At 39.9% G+C, this 19,884-nt stretch overlaps 3 protein-coding genes across 5 annotated transcripts; 2 read left to right on the top strand and 1 right to left on the bottom strand.

Annotated features, from left to right (window-relative positions):
• Positions 1 to 9,364: 9,364 nt before the first annotated feature.
• LOC144713148 (myb family transcription factor PHL7-like) lies at positions 9,365 to 12,648 on the bottom strand. Of its 2 annotated transcripts, none has more exons than XM_078587651.1 (7): positions 12,459 to 12,648; positions 11,581 to 11,778; positions 11,391 to 11,467; positions 11,256 to 11,298; positions 11,114 to 11,171; positions 10,931 to 11,000; positions 9,365 to 9,926 (listed from the first exon to the last, which is right to left on the bottom strand). In XM_078587651.1, the coding sequence occupies exons 2-7, from the start codon at positions 11,720 to 11,722 to the stop codon at positions 9,588 to 9,590; spliced, it is 729 nt and encodes a 242-aa protein (XP_078443777.1). In that variant the 5' UTR covers positions 11,723 to 11,778; positions 12,459 to 12,648; the 3' UTR covers positions 9,365 to 9,587. The 2 variants fall into 2 exon arrangements, with proteins under 2 accessions (XP_078443777.1, XP_078443778.1); XM_078587652.1 differs by having other exon boundaries at positions 12,477 to 12,648.
• A 1,060-nt stretch (positions 12,649 to 13,708) lies between these two features.
• Positions 13,709 to 17,110, top strand: APO1 (APO RNA-binding protein (DUF794)). 2 transcript variants are annotated; one of them, XM_078587725.1, is made up of 4 exons: positions 13,709 to 13,830; positions 13,931 to 13,980; positions 15,023 to 15,351; positions 16,193 to 17,110. In XM_078587725.1, the coding sequence occupies exons 1-4, from the start codon at positions 13,806 to 13,808 to the stop codon at positions 17,028 to 17,030; spliced, it is 1,242 nt and encodes a 413-aa protein (XP_078443851.1). In that variant the 5' UTR covers positions 13,709 to 13,805; the 3' UTR covers positions 17,031 to 17,110. The 2 variants fall into 2 exon arrangements, with proteins under 2 accessions (XP_078443851.1, XP_078443852.1); XM_078587726.1 differs by having other exon boundaries at positions 13,754 to 13,830; positions 15,013 to 15,351.
• Positions 17,111 to 17,855: 745 nt separating this feature from the next.
• On the top strand, positions 17,856 to 18,627 carry LOC144713118 (nuclear transcription factor Y subunit C-6-like). Its single transcript, XM_078587612.1, has one exon. The coding sequence runs from the start codon at positions 18,000 to 18,002 to the stop codon at positions 18,510 to 18,512; it is 513 nt and encodes a 170-aa protein (XP_078443738.1). The 5' UTR covers positions 17,856 to 17,999; the 3' UTR covers positions 18,513 to 18,627.
• The last annotated feature ends 1,257 nt before the right edge of the window (positions 18,628 to 19,884 follow it).

Below are 19,884 nucleotides of genomic sequence, written 5' to 3'. Positions count from 1 at the left end.
GTCGCTAATGTCGTTGGTGTAGTTGTGGCTCCAGGTTGTTGCATCCACGCTTTGAGCTGCACCGTCCCCTATCCGCAAACTGCGTTGTGCCTGTGCAACGCTATCATCGTCCATGCCATGCTTCACCTTTCGTTACCTGTTAGCAGTTGTCGGGACTCACGCCCTGTCTTGGTGCCGCATGCTGCCACTCGCGACCATTGCCGATTTGCATCCATAGAAACATAGACTAGTCCCGCCTGCCGAACACTGTTATTTGGTTGAGTCGCTCCATTGCCCCTCTGCCTCTTCATCCTCGTCCATCTCTTGCGTCTCGCTCTAGCGTTGCAATTCAACCACCCGCATCTTGCCTGTGCATCGACAAAGACACCGACGATGAACGCTGCCACCGACGAGGTACGTCGTTCCCTACGCTCGTCAGTTATATTACGTCTTCCAGTATACTTTCGGCTGCACTCCACCACACTCGGGTTAGAATTAGGTGAAAGTTATATCTTGAAAACTACAAGACGAGTGATTTCCTAGGTATGAGTTGATCTTGTCCATGATGTGCAAGCACCAATGGAAATATTCCGTTCAATGCCGTAGTCAGCGCCATCACTTGGATGAGGGTCAAAAGGTCACCGTCACCGTCATCGGTCGTTCATCCCAGAGCTCGGAGTTTGGTGAATCCCCACAAGTTAGGGCCTGCAGGTACATCCTGCCTAGGCCATTGCATCACGTAGTTACATATCCTTATGGAAATTACACGTTAGACGACATCAGTGACAACATCTGACATCAATTCCTCTTGTTGGTCCTCTTTGGACCATTTTTGAGAGAGATTCTCTATACAGACTTGGGGTTGTGGCATATGGCATATGTAAATTATCACTCATGTCTCATTCATTCTTTGGAGGTTCATGCATCATGGCCTCCCTTTTGATGATCGGGTTACCCATATTGCTCATTCACTCAGTTCATATTGCCACCTGTTTTGCCCTGTCTCTCCTAAGGTTGAGACTATGAAACACTTTTTCTTCCAGAATGAGTATGCTATCGAATGTTGGAGCCAATTTACTCATCATTGGTGCCTGCTCTTACGCATCCACACTTTGTTAACACCGTTAGAGTGTTTCGACAAGATCTTTATCACGCCAAGATGCTCTAAGTGGATGTAATATGAACCATGGGAAGGGTGAAATTCTTCTCGCTTTGTAAGGTCTCCCATGAGAGCACATGATGTAATGTGACACGCCAAGCAATGGTTACACCCAAGTCCAAAATTAAAAGTTTTATATTTTTTTTTTATTCAGACTTACCCAACAATATTTATGAAAATTTTCCACTTAAATACTCTATCACAAATACAGGGAAAGTAAGGGGTCGATGCACAAAGAGACACAAATTAAATTTCAGATTTTTTCTCAATTTTGGAAGAAAGGTAATGAGTTTAAAAGTGAGGAATATAATTTCTGATATTTTAATGGATTTGTAATCAATTTATATCATTTCCTATGATCTAAATTGAAGCAGAAATACAAAGGAAAAATACTAAAAATATTTTTTACTAATTTTAATTAACACTAGAAATATAAAATAAATATTTTTTGAATTTTATGGAATTTAATTAACACCATAAACACCTAGAAATATTAATGTTTTTTTATTTTTTGTAGATGTTAAAAACACTGAAAATTAATTATATTAACTTTTGGGATTTTTCTGATTTTTTTTGGAATTTTTAAATGCAGAATATACCTTTTTTGGCGAATGCCAGCGGTGGCGACAGAGCGATGGCAGAGCGAGGTCGCTGATGATGACGATGGTGGACTGAATGAGTCGCTGGCCTTGTGTGGCCCGTATAGGGCTGGCCTTAGTGGGCCATCCTGGTAAGGTTCACCTCAATTAGGCTAAGTGAAGACTTAGCCAAATGGGCTAAGACTTATTGAGCTTGACCCAATATGATCAAGACTTAGACAATTAGACTAAGTCCTGCACACTCCACTTTTTTGCCCTCAATAATGGAAATCAAACACAATTTGTTTTTGAAATTTGAAATGAAAAATGATCTAGAGAGACTAGAATGGATTTTAGAGAGAGAAATAAATGGTTTTATGGAGAGAAAATGACTGAAATGAAGAGATGAGAGAAAATAAGATTTTGAGAGCATAAATTGGGGATATGGATGAAGATCTAGAGAGAGAGAGAATGAAACTATTCTAGGGAGAGAAAGTAGGGAAAACAAATATTTAGAGTGAGAAAATGATGGATTTTAAGGGTAAATGGATGGATGATGATGTGAAAATTGAAATCTAGGTTCCTAAAACCTAAGTGCCAGTCTATTGATCCCTCAATGCTTCCTCTCAAGTCTAGATTCTTATATGTCACCAGGATCCGGTGTTTTTCAATTGAAACAATAGAAGAGATTGAATGAAAACTTCAACAAGCTTACATTAAGCAGGTTGAACAACCTGGATTCTGAAATATGCTTTTTCCTGTTGTCCAGCCACTTGCTAGAGCATGTCCAGAATGTGGGGAAATGAGGGAGAAAAGAGTATTTATAGATTGGATGAATTACTCAAATACCCCTTGGGGTATTTTCTATTTTTGTTTCTTGTCATTTTTTGCCTTTTTTCTCCATGGGTTGAGAATTTCTCGTTGCAATCTTTAAATTCTTTCTTTTGAAGGCTTTTGAGAGCCAAAAGGGCAGGTCAGATAGTGGCCCATCTTCATCTGATTTCTCATTTGAAGGCCCAAAACACCATGTTTCTCCTTTCAAGTCCCCTTTTGAGAATCATTAAACTCTCAAAAATTCCCCAACTCTTTAAGAATTGTATCCTCTCATTCTTGTGAATTTCTACACATGTGAAACTATGGAATACTCATCAGTACTAAAACATCTTGACTTCAAATAAGTCAATATGTTTAATAAAAAACAACCGTAATGTGCAAAAATTAGAATTTATAGCTTATGCATAAATATTAGTTAATTCAAATACTAACATGATAAATTCTGAATTAATAACTCCAAAAATAATTTCAAATGTATCTAAATATCCATGAGTTTATCATGTTATCACATGCACCACCTCATACCATCCATTATCCAAAACCCCCAGTTACCTGCAATTTACTTTGCACATGGGGCTAGAGATTGTCCATTGGCACTGACCACCAATGGGCATTTTAAAGCTCAATGTGGATGGTACGGCAAAAGGAAACCGGGGACCGGCCAAGGGGTGGTATTCTAAGAGATTGCACAAGCAACATTTTTGCTTTTTCATATTTCTATGGAGTCCAAACTAACACAACAATCGAGGTTATGGCAATACGTGATGGTTTACTCCTCTGCGAGGAGCACAACCTTCACCATATCATCACAGAATCGGATCATATTTGTTGGTGAACATGCTCTGTGCAGGCTCATGCTCACAATGGTGTCTCCGTAGTGTACAACAAGACATCATGCGATGTTGGCCTCACAAGTCTAGCATTCGCCACTAGTTGTGCAAGTGAAACTAGACGGCAAATGCCCTCACCAACTATGCACTATGCTCCCTCAACCCCTCCCTCTTCATCACTTGGCAAGATCTCAACTGTGCGGCTCATGACTGTCACTGGTTGAGAGCCTCAGCTTTCCTGCTCTCTGCACAGATCGCCTCCTACCGAAGGCTAGCCGGTGAAAGTGGTGTATCATATGGAGCGCTAGTGGTAGGATTGTGTGACTTCCATGCTCACATTCAAAGATGTTGTGTAGCAGTAACTCCAAGAGACAAGCGCATGATGTGGAAGCGTGTGAGCGTCTCTAAGAGCAGTCGTAGTATCATCTCTTGTATATTTTTGTTATTGCACCATGGGTGTGGGTGATAGAATGCAATCAAAAGCTAATAAAAATGCACTTTTATCCTATTTGTGGGCTTTCAACGTTTAAAAATATTAAATTTTAGTGCATGTTATCATGTTTTACATTACAACAAGACTTTTCTTAATTATCAAGAGAAACAACACTTTTGATAAATAATTAGAATAATTAATAATTTTAAACATCTTAAAATTGAATTTTATAAGAAATTAAATGTATTTAATTGACCTATTTCTATAAAAAATTAATAATAAAATATATTTTAGAAGTTAATAACGCATTTTTATTTGCATTGATAAATAGTTTTTACAATTTATTTCAGTTGATTTTGAATAAAAATCATTTTTTTATGAAACTGGCCCTTATTGGGCCAGTTTAAGCTCTAATCAATTGCTAAATGCGCAGAAAATGCACCAAAAAGTGCGCTGGCCAATCTTTGAAGGATGATGCATGAAGTACGCTGGCCACTCGGTTGCTAAGTGAGACAAACACCTTTGGTGCATGACACGCACGTACACATCAACGTGTGTGTCGCGCCCCATGCGAAGCCATACATGGACCAATCCAGTGTGACTTCACTCGCTCCAGGCGACGCAGCGAGTTAAGCCCGTACGCAGCAGTACGTGGACTAATCAGCTTGCAGATCTCATACGTGGACTAATCCGTCCAAATCACACATTTTCGGCGCTATGCGTATGAAGGATGAAGCATACGTGGCACCAATTGAACCAATCACAGCGCTCCATTCAGGCTGCATACACAACAAACAAAATTAATTAAATAACAGAATTGGAATAACTCGTTCTTCCGATTCCGCGACGATAAATTTGGGAAAAGGAGAAATGGAAAGTTTTTGATTTGTAAGCTTGAAGAGATATTGCCTAGCTCCCTTGAAGACTCAAGAATGCCTTAAATGGAATTTCAAGCTCGAATTGGATGGTAATTCCGACGATCCGGCACGATGTTCTTCCCCAAAATTCAAGCATCAATTCGTGGGAAATCGGATTGTTCATTGTGCAGAGTTCTTTCCAATTGATTCACAATCACTCCTGGAACTTCTAGGCTCATTCTGAATTAATTTTATGCTTGCTTTCGCGTTCAATTTTAGCAATTTTATAATTTTGCTTACGTTCATAGTTTTGCTTTAAATTTTGATTTCAATCCTTTTAAATTGTGAATTTTCCTTTGTTTTAGAATCGATTAATACTCTTTAGTTGATGTGAAACCAACTTGAATCGAATCGAATCTCCAATCACTCACATTAGCTCCTGATTTCCGTAATTAACAGATCGTACTAACGATTTGCTAATTTGAGGTATTTTCCAATTTTGAGATAAATTAAGATAAAAATGCAAAAAAAACCATAAAAGTCTTCTTATGGCCTTCAATCCGTGAGAACCTGTGAGTAGGTTTTACAAAAAAAAATTAAATCAATTACAATTTCCTAAACCATTTCCAATTCATGAAATAACCCAAAAACATAATGCAAACTGAATTAAGTCTTTGGGTAAAATAAATGAGGCATTTTAAGGGTCGACTTTTGATCTAGACTTTAGTGATTAACACAATTTAGTCAAGAGTAATGCTAACATTCTAAAAATCTAAGATCAAAATGGACACAAAAACAATCCAGTTAGGGGATTGTTTAGTAATTCTTATCTGATTCTCATTGATAAAAAGAAATTTAGAAATTAATTATCTTTTCATGAAGATAAATTGAAATAAAAAGGGTAGAAGGTTAAATACAACTTACAAGCATTGTTTTCACTTGATTAAAAAGGATGTCATATCAGTCCAAACTAGAGTTCTAAACCCTACGTCGATAAAAAGTGAATTTTACCATCGCCTCCCTATGGTTCGGCCCCTTAAGCACTAAGAGATAAACAAATTTTATTGATTAAGTTCAAAAAAACCCTTAAATAACGACATATAAACACGTACTTTTTGAACATATAAGTGGGCGAGTAGGGTTTGTGTGTAATTGAGACATTTACACACTCCACACCTATAAACGCTTATAAAAAACTCCACTTACTATATAAAACCCCCTGGGGGCCGTCCAGGGCACGGCTGGATTGTTCTACCGGCACAACCCATGGGTTGGCCCTACCCGGCACTGTGATTTTTTGCCAATAAAAAATAAAAGTATATATGGACATACATGTAAGTAATCGTGTATTATTATCAACCCTTCAATCCCAATTTCAAGTGATTTGGTAAATTTATAATGGGATTAAGGCACTTAAATGATTATATGGTTTGCTTAGTATAGACATTTTGTCCATTAGATTTATATGATGGAAAAAAATTGAATTGGATCTGAGAGGATGAACTCTTCCTATTGCCTATAAACTGGGGTCAAGTGCTTGGGACACACATGATGTTGAATCTCTCTTTAGCATCCCATTACCTCTTAGGTCTGTCGTCCTCTGTGATGTCCCAAAGGCCTTGTCTCCTCGTCAAACATTAAATTTTAGCACTAGTGCGGTTTTCTTTTGTTGTTCAAACTTAAGACATCAATGCAGTTTTATTTAAGATTTATTAAGTGTATCAGATACACTTTTACCCTTTTCATGTAGATGAATATTATTTTATGGCATCTTTTTTATCTAATAATGACTTCACAGATTCAATGTTGAAAAACTTATATCGATAAAATATTTTATTTTATTTATATTTCTCACAAAAAAAAGAATTAAAAAATAAATCATAGATCAAATAAAAATTATCAATGGCTTGCGTAATAATAAGAAACAGAAATATTATGGAAGTATCATAGAATGGATTTGATCCTTTTCATTGAAATTAAAAAAAATCAGTAAATCAAGATGTGTAGTCTGATATACTCATAAAATAATGATTGAAATAAGTTATGCTCAACAAAAAGCAATCATCATTCATTGGGTTGAACGATACTGGACCAAATGATAACTCATTTAGTAGCTATAAAATTGGGGGGCAGTGGGCATGATAAGTTCAAAATTTGTGGTTTCATGTTGATATTTCAATTTGGGCTTTTTTATATTTATATGGAAAATGTTTCAATCCACAGGGAGGCATAACTTCAAATTCAGCTTATTCATGACATTCAAAATAAAAGATATGAGTAAAAACATGAATTTTCATATATTTTTAAGACTTCTTATGGATTTTCTGAAAGTTTATTAATTTTCTTGGTGTATTCTTAAGCAGAAATTCAAGCAAAATCAGAAAAGTGATTTAGATCATTTTCAAAATTTTATTTGGTACTGAAAAGATCAAATATAGTTTTTGGATTTTTATAGATTTTTTTGAATTAATTTCTCACCAAAATAACTACAATTATAAATAAGACAATTTTATAAAATGTATATAAAGGCTAGAACGTCACATATTATGAAACTATTTTTAGGATTTTTTCCTAGTTTTTTAATTATTAAATAATGAAAATACCCAACTTTACCTCTTCAACAGCAACGGCATGTCAGCCTTTGCTGGAACACATCAAGAAAAAAAGGAAAGAGCGAGAAAGATAGTATTTATACAAATGGGATACTTATTAAAATATCCCTTTAGGGTTTCCTATTATCTTTCATTTCCATGTTTGCCTCATTTTTCCCAATTATTGAGGGCTTCTCCTTCTAATTTTGTATGCCCTCTTAGAAGAAGTGATTTACGGCTAAATGGGTGGATCATGACATCACCCAAATTCTTCCAATTGCTTCTTTGAAAGCCCAAAACCTCATTTGACCCTTTATGCTCTGTCACCCAATAATTTAGCATCTAGTAAATACTCTATTTAATTGATAATGTCTGATTTAATTCATGTAATTTTCTTCACACGTGTAACAAGAAAGTATTCATCAGTAATTAATTGCCTGACTTAAAAGAAATCAACCCTAGTTAGCTAAAAATGCCCATAATTTGCAGAACTTGAAATTGCAAGTGATGTGAGAATATTCAGTTATTTCATGTAATAACATGATAAATTCAAGGGAGTATAAAATTGTCATGTTATCAGAAGGGTTTCAAGGACAAGGCCTTGTGTCATAACATAGATTATGGATATTGATATTGAATTGCTATGTAGCTTTATGATCTTATTCTTGATCGAGTTTACCGCATCTGAAAACTGTGTATGTTATTCTTTTTCAAAATTTTATTGTGTTTGTCCTTTTAAATATTCTTTGCAGTTCCCATAATTCATGTTCTGGATGGTTATTCCCTCAGCCAACCTTGGTGAGTATCAACCTGACACCTTGTTGTAGATTATATCATTACTGCCAGCCCCCAGATTTTATTTTGGGTGAAAAAGGGAAATAAGACAAAGGACATTTATGATTGCTTCAAGTGTATTATTTAGTTGACAGAGTTGGAGTATTATTTGATTCATTATGATGACTGTTTTTTATTGTTAATATGTTTGTTTTTGGTTTTAAGTATCTGAAGTCAAGACCTAAATTATTAGTATTCATTTTTTTTCTCTCTTCCATTTTCTCTTTCTTTGCTAACTTTCTCTAAAATTTAGTTGGCTAGAATCGTAGTATGTGGTGAATATATTTATTACAGAATGGAAATTCCTTGCGTTGATCCCATGGGATCGTTAATGTACTTCATTCCAAAATGAGGGACTATGAAACATATCCGCAGTTAGATATGAATACATACAGAATAACAGTTATAATAACATAGATTAAAGGGCATGATTCATTATTAATATCAAAATGCTTATATTTATTGATAGAATATGCTCTTGGAAATCAGATATTATAAATCTTCATAAAAAAATTCCAAGCAAAGGATCAGTGTGTTGTGATATAGTTCATTTGAATTTTATCATCATTCTATGTACTTTCAGATAGATAACCTGTAGGGTTGCCTCCTGGGATTATGATAGGACTCTACCCTGAACATTTAAAAAGGCAAAACATCAACATTCAACATGAAGGGTGTGCCTATCTGATAGTCCTAGTTTGACCATCGTTATCCTCCCTTTGTGTTCTTCCCATTATCATTCCTAATGCTATGTTCATCCCTGTCATTCTTACAATGGATATCAGCGGTTTGAGTCCACTTATATCCAGCCCAGGAACTTAGGCAAAACTATTATAGCACGCAATTTTGACTGGGGGAGAAAGTGTTTCTATGCTGAAGTTTTTTCTAGTTTGAGTGGGAGAGGCATATCAGACTGCATCCGGAAAAATCAGATTTTTCCGTCCACTTGATCAATCGACATCCAAGTTCCACAAGCATCATCCAAAGTAGGCTTTGACATTTTGGACCGGGACCGGTTGGACCAGACCGAACCGATAGCGAACAAGACCAGACCGGAACTGGACTGAACTTCCGGTAAGGTTTAGGTTCATGCCAAAAAACCGGACCGGACCAGACACTGTCCCACGCACTACCCATCCCCCTCCCCATCGTCCTTCCCATCACCCGCCCCATATGCTCATTGCCATTGTTCCGGTTAGGTGCAAGGACATTATATCTTTTAATTAATTACTTTTGACAGAAGGGTGGTGTAGTCACAACACATCAAACTTTCCACAAAGAAAGTGAATGGTTACCCACAACCAAAATAAAACTAGATTACAAATATAAAGAGGAGAAAGCAGAAGAACAGTACGACCATGTTAACACCAGCATTTCAACCACCACAACCAAACATCAAATGCCAGGTCACCATGGTATGCCTTTCATAGGGTAAATCCCCCCCTACAGGTAAACGCCTCTCAAAGATGCCAGCACCACACGCGCATCAAATCTAAGCCGATCCTGAGCTGGACTCAAGAATCTGAGAAGCGAGCACGAGGGATTTTCCCGAGATGCCCCCTTGTCTCTTGAAAGGGGCCTCGTCGCGCTTGGGGCTTTTTGGGGAGTCAGGGGTCATGAGCAATTGGGTTTGGGCCTTTTCTTTGAGACTGGGGGACGACTCTGAGGTGGGTGCCGGAGTAGAAGGATCTGTCTTCTCGGGGAAGAGATGGCCTGGGAAGTCATTGGACAGCTCCGAGCCCAGGCCCACGCTCAGCCTCTGCTGCTCTTCAATTATCTTCTTCAGGTACTTCCCTTGGGCTTCTATTCGCAGTTGGAGCTGTCTCTGGACCTGCCACCATTAAATGTTTTTTCCTCACAAAATTAGAATGATAAAAATAAAAGCGTTCAAATCATGTAGAGAATAGGTTTTGGGGGAAATATGTTTAGAATCCCGTATCTGTGGATTTAAGAAATGTCTTTTCCAGAGAAAGTAATAAAATAACAAGATCCATTCAAATAAAAACCATAACAAAATGCGTCTGGGCTGTATGATGCGAACCAATTTCAATTTGCAAGAAATCAACGGGAATGTCTGATTCTATTTCACGTAACAATTCAACAATTGTCATACAGGTAAATGTCCACAACCCCTCCAAGAAGAATCCCCACCAATGAATACTGATCACCAAACAGCAACAGTCCCCTAGAGCGAGAGAGCGGAATGCAGCCTCTCGCCTCAAGAACGCCATCCCCCCTTGCTGACGATCTGAATAGCCAACCTTCGCCCTCTCCCCCCCCACCCCCCACTCTTTTTATCTGCCTCACCCTCTCCTATTCACTGTAACACCCAAGAAGATGATGATGATCCCTGTCTTCCCCTCGCCACCTCATTTATATAGGCCCTTCGATGGCTCGTTTCCCCTCCCCACTGGAAGGCATTATGACCACTTGAGTCAACATGACTCTCCTCGTCTTGATTCATTCCATATTCATTTGTGAATAGCTCAGCACATATGGTATTCCCATGCTGGGCAATGCTCCAGGGTTTGTTGTTTCTGTTACCTGATACGTTCCCTTCTACTTCACGTGTTTTCCATGGGATCGTAACACCATCGTGTTGAAGATTTGCTTATATTGAAATGAAAACGAAAAAGCCTTAAAGCATGTCTCAGTTTTTTCGAAGCCGGGGATGAGCTATGTTCAGAATCCCATTTTATTAATTCAATGAAATATTGGTAAAATAACGACTAAACCAGAACAAAATGAGTTGAAACTATCATTCGACCTACCATAGGAAGATTAGCTCGCATAAAAAAAGAGGGAAAAAGAAAGCATAAAAGTGGAGAAGCTTGCCTCCAGCTGCTCATGTAAGCGCTTCTGTACTTCCATCTGCAGCTTCAGTGCCTCTGTAATTTGAATGCCACTGAAAAATAAATAAAAACCATAATTAATTTTTTATATTGAAAGAACAACCATAATTAGTTATATTTGTATTAGAACTAAGTCTGAACATCGCGCCAGTAGCAGTACACTTACGACGAGTTCTCCAAACTCGAGAGGAGACTTCCTGTTTCATTCTGCTCCCCCTTCGTGCCTGCAAGAAAATATGTGTTAGAATTGGCATCAGCATACCGACATCACTTGAACAAGAAAATAAATTAGGGGAGTTCATCCCCACCATCAGGAGAAGACTCTGGAAGATACTTTGCAAGCCGATACTTCTGAAAGGGTAAACTGACCAATTGAATAAACCAATAGAAGACGAAATAAATATGATGATGATGAGATGAAGATTTGAGTTCTACGTGTTCACCTGCAAGTGACTTTTGACATGGTATATGGTTAATCCCTTAACACCCATTACTCTGAGAATTCCCTTGGGCGTGGCTCCTATAAAAAACATTTGCATTTAAGACCATAGATTTTCATGATTCATTTTCTCCATGAAACCGGGACAATAAATTAAAAAAATGAGGGAAATTTTTGAAGTTCGGATCACGCACTCTCTGGGCCGCCAAGCTGTGAAACAGCATCGACAAAGCACTCATGGAGCTCATGTGTCCACCTCAAACGCTGCCTTGATGCTAACGTTGAGTTGTTCAGATTTCTACCTCCATTGCCAGGAGTCGAAGAGTTTCCGCTCATTTCCACGTTCTGATCATTAACCACTGATTTACTGGGAATTAAACTGTGTCCAGATCCTGCGTTTGGTTGAAACATGTCATCATCTGACGCAAAATATGATACACGCATAAATGTCATGTTCAATAAACTTAACAAAATCTCCACCATGAAGTATGATTATCTCGAGCTCCGAAATTTGAATCAAAGAATGTTATGTTTCAATGATATCCTTGAAACAGGAGAAAACGGAAAAAAAGGTAGTCCACAAATTACAAAAAAGGGTTTTTTGTGTTTGTCCTGACAGATCACGATTCACTTCCCTGTTTAACTGTGAAAACTTCATGGCTTGCAGATTAGGGTACAATGCTGTCTGTAGTTGCTTCGCCCGCCCTTGCGCGAGCCGAAACAACTCTACGAAGATGCAAGATTAGGGTTTCTGATTCTCAACTTTATCTCCATCGGATCCAAAAGATCATGAAACGGGCCTAAAAACAGTCGATCTTGGGAGAACAAAATGACTGAATCAGACGCAAAGAAATAAAGACCAAACGGAAGAGAAAATCACGAAGTAACGCGTCTATAAAGGCACAATCAGTACTATCATAAACTAAACCGGGTAGCAACTCAATCAATGATACCCCTTAAGAAATAAACAGCAACATAACAGCCGCAATTCAGGATCTTTCGTGACAACGCAAACACTCTTTTTCTCAAAATCAAAAACATCTGGAACAACTGGGCTATGCACATCAATTACCGGGAAAAGTAGAGTAACCTTCGAACTCCCCCGGATCTGACGATTCTTGTAGAAACGATGCTCTAATCCAGCCTCGAACAACTACAGAACGTCAATCAGAAATCGAAGAAACGAAGCCCCTTGGCTGATGATCCGGCACCAGAATCTCAGGCCAGAAGTGAGAGATGCGATGTACGCCGCATCAAACAAAAAAACCATGACTCAGAAGAAAGAAACTGACCAATCCACATTTATCATCCTCTTTTACACATAAACCCATAAAAGACTTTCACTAACTCGAATAGGAACCATCAGTTTATTTTTGTTTATAACTCCTCCGTCTTCTTATAAAACAGGCCTAAATTCACTATACTAAATGTCTAATGTTGACAATTTTTATTTTGATGTTGGGTCAATTAATTATCCATGTGTAGGGAACGTCACAGTCTGCTTTCCCTCAAGTTTTAGAAAAAACCTAAACCTAGACCTGAAGTTCTTGGTCCGATTAGGTTTGGTTTGTCATAGTCAAAGTCATATTTTAAAACAAAATGTGAGGACTAAATGAAAACATTAAAAGATAAAGCTGCAATTTTGCTCATGGAAAAATGTAATAAATCGGTTAAAATATTAGCATGCATTTCCAATTCAAGGGTTGACTTATTTAAATGAATCAAATAAATATAGGAAGACATAATATTGACATTTCAATAAACTTGTTCTCCCTTTTGGTGGATTACATTTCCCAGGCTGAAAAGACTACAAAATAAAATTACAGAGGATGGTTAGTTTTCATCTTTAGATGCGTATACGACGGATGTTCTGAATTATAGAAGTTCTAAAATTTGAGAAAATTATCAAATAATGCAATTTAAAAACATTAATAAGACGAAAAAAGATGAGAGTTCAGAGAGTGGCAGAGTGAGAGGGAAGGAGATCAGGTGGGTGAGAGTTGGTCCACGTGTGCTTGGAATTTTTTTTCAGTACGGCCTTGAAAACCTCAGACTCTGGAAGCTTCCAGAGATGTGGGTCCCGCTTGTGAGCCCCAGCATAGGCCTTTTTTCCGATCCCACAATCTTTTTTAAAACATTCTCGTTTTACTTTTGAGATTTTTAGAAATGTACTTTATGTCCGCGTGACGGCGCACGTGACATGACTAGTCTAATCGGAAGTCGAGTCGGACGGGAATCTTTATCGGTAATGGACTGAACCGATAAAGATCCGACTAACGGATTTATTTGAGATTTTCTCGGCATTTTTATTATATTGTGGGAAATTATTTAAACCGAAGTCTCTGGAAATTTGAGGGAAAGATTTCTCGGCAGTCCCCGCGCTTCGTCAGTGGCGGAGCTCCTCGTCGTTCTGAAGAAGATGGAATTGCCGATTGTTCAAGAAGGTATGTCGTTGATTGCTCTGTTTCTGTGAGTTTTTTCTTTTCAATCTTCCGGTTTTTTGTTCCGGTTGATGTTCAGCGGCTCCCGATTTTTCTTTTGAAGGTCTTCGGCTTGGCTTTTCAAGGGCTAAGTGTTCGCTGCCATCATGCAAGGTTATTTGCTATTTTTTTCTCATCATTTGCATGAATTATTTCGGATATTCCGTTGTCGACGGTTCATCCAATGGGAAATCCCCAACTTCATTTGGTTCGGCTACCGATTCCCGCATCTTCTAATCGCAAAACACCGTATTTTCTTAATGACCCCATGGAAAGGGCTATGTTAGCTGCGTAGATGTGGCCGTAGAAAACCCGCCTTTCTATCCTAGTGTAGGTCTTGGTGGAAAGGGTGTTTAAGATAACGTCCTGGAAATTATAAACACAACTCTATACGTGAACTTTTCATCTCGAGGAAAAATGTGAAGTGCTATAGGAAAAAATATTATTACCTCCTATTCATTTTATGCGGAAGAACATCCATCCCCCGTCAATGAATCGTTCTTCCCATTTAATAGAAGCCTACAATTCGCAGAATTTTCTATCCCGACTGGCTCAATTTTGATTTCTTTGTTGAAGTGGTTACAATTTAACGAGTTCTGGTTGCTTTACCCCATAAACTTGTCATCTCGCGGAAAAATTGAAGTGAGTTATGGAAAAAATGTGGTACTTCTCATTCATTTGATCCTGAAAAACCTCCATCTACTTTCTGTAAATCATTCTTCCATCAAGTAGAAGTAGGGTCTTCGACAGGTGAATCATTGCGTCGACGTCAACATCATCTAACCAAGATGACGTTGTCTATGTTGATGGCGTTGCTTAATATTGGATGATGAACGGTTGACATGATCACCGTTGACTGTTGACTTTGACGCCAGGGAAGCACGAGCTGTTGCAGTCCGTCAACGCCATCCGCTAAATTAATGTAAATTCATATACAACGTTGATGGATTTTTAAAAAAAAATGAAATTCCCGTTGGTTTGCCTCTCATCATTGCTGAAACATCAACTTTGATCAAAGTCACACATCATCGCTGTCCGGACACGCCAAACAGCGGTCAAAACCCGTAATTTGAAGAATTTTCCATTCATGTTAAGTTAATGCTAAACTTTTCATTCGAGTAGTTACAACCTGACGAGTTCTAGTAGCTTTCCCCAGCTTTCTGCTCGAAGTCAAATTCATTCATCCTCTTCTGGACCCTCTCCATCGAGGAACAAGGACAAGAATCTGCAGAACGTGGACCTCCCTCTCTCTGCACCAAAGGGGAAGAAGAAGCCTTATCCTGTTCCCCTTAAGAAAATGCAGCGAGCCTCAAAGGAACTCAAGAAACAAGCCCAAATGGGAATTGAGAGGCAGCTTGAGCCTCCTAGAAATGGATTGCTTGTCCCCAATCTCGTTCCTGTCGCATATGAAGTATTGGAGCAGTGGAAAGTTCTTATCAGAGGCCTTAAGCAGCTCCTCGACTTTGTTCCTGTTCATGCCTGCAGGTGTGGCTGCGACCCCTCAGTTTCATTCATTTTGAAGTCTTTTTTCTCTGATTCTCTCAGTTTTTCATTGGAATTAGGCCTGCTAAGGATGATTGAGGATAGAAAAATTCGATTATTTTTTTTATAAAGCTTGAATTTGTTATTGTGCCATAGAGATAGAGATAAAGATAGAGATAGAGATAGAGATAGAGATAGAGATAGAGATAGAGATAGAGATAGAGATAGAGATAGAGATAGAGATAGAGATAGATATAAAGACCGAAATGTTAATCAGAAGACTTCTAATCTTGTCTTCACTGTCCATGTTAACGATGATGATTTCATCTTGTCATTGCCTCTTGTCGCTCTCCCTCTATAAACCTCACCCAGATGATGAGAGACTGATGAAATCGTCATTCTCATTTGTCTGTAATGTGAATGATGATGATAATGATTTTGGTTTATGGATAACAATGACGACTTTTGTTGTTGTTTGCAAACATTATACTACAGTAGTGGATAATGGAAGACCTGAATTTTTGCATTGGAAGAGTGTTGGATCAAAGAAGAAAGTGATTTGAGAAGATCTTCTTCATCTCTTGTTAAATATATTAAGTGACTCCACCTAATTCATTCCAAAGACTCATAAATAAAAATGACATATGACTTGCAGTTGTATCACAAACAAAATATTTTCCTGCGCAGACCATTATTTATTTTCTTATCGGCTGGAAGATCATAATTAAAGTTTTATTTTCATCCATCTTTTTCCCCTATTGATGAGCATTCCATAATAATTACTTGGTGTTTTTTCCCATGACTTCAACTGTATTTAGTCTGTTTAAGATCTATCATTATGTAGGTACTGCTCCGAAATTCATGTGGGCGAAGAGGGACACGACATCCGTGACTGCCTCGGGACGGGAAACGGGGAGAGGAGAAGTCTTCATGGCTGGGTAAGGGGCTCGGCCAGCGACGTCCTCCTCCCTGTTGAGTCGTACCATGTGTTTGACCCGTTCGGCCACCGGGTCAAGCATGAGGACCGGTTCAATTACGACCGAATCCCTGCCGTGGTGGAACTCTGCATACAGGCTGGTGTTGACGTCCCCCAGTTCCCGACTCGGCGCCGGAGTCAGCCGATCCGCATGCTGGGAAAGAAGATAATCGACCTGGGCGGCCGAGTCAACTCTCCCCCGGCAGCCCGGGCCGAGGACACAGCGGCTCTTCTCGCCGAGCTGGATACCTTCTCAAAGGCCCACCCAGGGTCAACGCCCACGGATCCTGAAGCCCGGCGGGCCTTGGCAGAGACCACCCTGAGTGCTTACCAGACCGTGAGGACTGGCCTGCGGAAGATAATGAGCAAGCACTCCGTTAAGGCCTGCGGATACTGCGGGGAGGTGCATGTCGGGCCGTTTGGGCACGACGTGAAGCTGTGCGGGGCATTCAAGCACCAGTGGAGAGACGGTAAACACGGCTGGCAGGACGCCACCGTGGACGATGTGCTGCCCCCAAACTACGTGTGGCACGTGCCGGATGCGGGCCGGGGGCCCACAGCCGCCCAGAAGAGGTTTTATGGGAAGGCGCCGGCCGTCGTCGAGGTCTGCGTCCAGGCCAGGGCTGCCGTCCCGGATGGCTACCAGCCCATGATGCGCCTCGATATCGTCATCCCCGATTCCGATGAGACCCACCTCGTCGCGTGATAGGGCATCCGCCATCGCTTCTGCTTGTAAATCGCTCCTTAAGTCGCTTCAAGCAGCGTAGCCATTGATTTTAATCCAAACTCACGACTGAGCGAGAAAGAAAAATGCAGGCGCATGTTACGAAGTCAATGAAGATTCAGAAACTCACAGACTATAAGTTTGGAATCTTACCAGATTATGTGAAGTATAGTGCAGGGACGTGGAGGGGACGATTTTTTGTCGCGAGACAATAAAATTGTCCTGTCTGAGGATACGGACAAATTTTGGGACGAAGATTTGTCCCGGGACCTCCGGACGGGCGGTTTTTGTCCCGTGGGACGAACAAACTGTCCATCGGAGGTCTCCGACGATGGACGGACGAATCTAGACGCGAGATTCACATTCGACTGTTGAGATGTTGCCATGTGGTTTCGCAATGACAATCTGCATCAAAGTCCCTGTATTTTTATGTGTGCGCCAGTGGACGGCACTCAGAAATAATTGTACATGTCTCTTTGCGTTCTATTTCCTCAGTAATTCCCTAAAAAACTTTAAAAATCTATATTAATATATTAAAAATATAAAATGGGTCGGGACAAAAATTCGTCTCAGGAGGACCGGACGGGACGGTCCTGTCCTTCGTCCCTAAACTTACTCTGGACGTTGGACGGGATGAAATTAGTCCCGTCCCGTCCATCACCCACATCCGGAACTAAAAAATTGTAAAGTATAATAGAATTAATAAGACCTTCCAATCGATAAATTATATAAAAAAGTATGACAATGGGCCCAATGGGCCGGGGAGGTGCGTCAACGACGGTTCCCTAAAAGGGAGGAGAGAAGGGAAGGGGGAAGGGAAGGAGAGTTCTCCTTTCTCTTCTCCGTTCTCCCCTCTTCCTTCGGGATTGCCCCAATTCCCGGGGATCAGATCGCCTCCGCGCCCTCGGATCCGCATCGGACGGTCTCGGGAAGCCCGATCGAGCGGCGGCCATGGAGCAAGACCACGTCGCGCACACGGCAATGGGGGTGCCCTACGGCGCGGCGGCGCCGCCGCCCTACGGCGTGTACCCGCCGATCGCGTACCAGCAAGCACCGCCGCCGCCACCGCCGCAGCAACACCAGCTGCAAGATTTCTGGGCGGAGCAGTGCCGGGAGATCGAGCAGACCACGGATTTCAAGAACAACAGCCTCCCCCTCGCCCGAATCAAGAAGATCATGAAGGCCGACGAAGACGTGAGGATGATCGCCGCCGAAGCGCCCGTGGTCTTCGCCCGCGCTTGCGAGATGTTCATCCTCGAGCTCACGCATCGCGCCTGGGCGCATGCCGAGGAGAACAAGCGCCGCACGCTTCAGAAGAACGACGTCGGCGCGGCCATCACTCGCACCGATATATTCGATTTTCTCGTTGATATTGTTCCTCGGGAGGATGTTCGGGAGGATGCCGCTGCCGCCGCCTACGCCGCCGCCGGGGACCCTCTTTCTTATTACTATGTTCAGCAGTAGGTGAATCGCGGTCTTGGATTGGTTTTTTTCTGTTTTTATTGTTCTTTTTTGTTTTTTTCTTGCTTGGTATGGTGATTGTGAAACTTGTTCTTCTAATGATGAGTTACTTGTATCAGATGTTTAGGCTATTGTTCTTCTCCGTTTTGATAATTTGAATTGGGTGAATTGCTTGTTGTGGTGATTGTGAAACTTGTTCTTCTAATGATCAGTTAATTGTGTCAGATGTTCCTCTTCTGTTCTTCCCCGTTTTGATAGTTTGAATTGGGTGAATTGCTTGTTGTGGTGATTGTGAAACTTGTTCTTCTAATGATAAGTTAATTGTATCAGATGTTTAGGCTACTGTTCTTCTCCGTTTTGATGGTTTGAATTGGGAGAATTGCTTGTTGTGGTGATTGTGAAACTTGTTGTTCAAATGATAAGTTACTGGGATCAGATGTTCCTCTACTGTTCTTTCCCGTTTTGATAGTTAGAATTGGCTGAATTGCTTGTTGTGGTGATTGTGAAACTTGTTCTTCTAATGATGAGTTACTTGTATCAGATGTTTAGGCTATTGTTCTTCCCTGTTTGATAATTTGAGTTGGGTAAAAAGCGTTGTTTGTTCTTTGATCTGTGCCTTTTATTTTCTTTTGATATTGTTATTGAACAAAAAACGACGATGGAGCTGCTCTTTAGATCTCAATTTCCGACCGATTAAAACGGGCGACTTGCAGATAAGTGCAGAATTGTTTGAATTTGAATAGAATTATGCGCATTTTAATCGAACTGGTGTAGGAAATTGGTCAGTTTTCATCTGTCGTCCGATCATGGAGGGATCATGCTGCAGATTTTTACTCACATCTTGTTCGACGTATGAAAAATATGGACCAGGTGAATTGAAATTAGTATATACATCATGATTATCGGGGGAAGAATTTCATCGAGGAGAAGTTCTTCATTATGTTTTTATTAAAAAAGTGGCCCAATCTGCTGAAACATCCTTCGGATTCTAGTCTGGTAAAACCCAATGAATTTGGCAGAACGGAGGCAGAGGATTCTTTTCTAAGTTTTGGTGTTAAATAGATTATACATTTTGATGTTCACTACGTATCTTTGTGGATGGGATGAAGGTCGATGGGGATCTATTTATGTCTGCATAAAAATGGGAATTATGAATGTTCTTCATAGATGTCGGCAAGACGAAGATACGCATTTTTTTTTGCAAAAAAAAATAAAAACGATGTTATGTATATTTACTGATTGCTTAAAGTATAATCAGAGTCACCTTTAGAATCAATTAGTTCTTGCACTTTCTGAAAGTGAATTAGAATGTCAGGATTTCAATCGAGCGATTAAAACACAATACACCAGTAAAAAAGAAGAACAGAGTGATAAA

The sequence above is a fragment of the Wolffia australiana genome, chromosome 15, assembly GCF_029677425.1.
Source record: "Wolffia australiana isolate 7733 chromosome 15, ASM2967742v1".
NCBI lineage: Eukaryota > Viridiplantae > Streptophyta > Magnoliopsida > Alismatales > Araceae > Wolffia > Wolffia australiana.
Note: the sequence above shows the minus strand (reverse complement) of the source record. Positions and strands in the feature narration are given on the sequence as shown.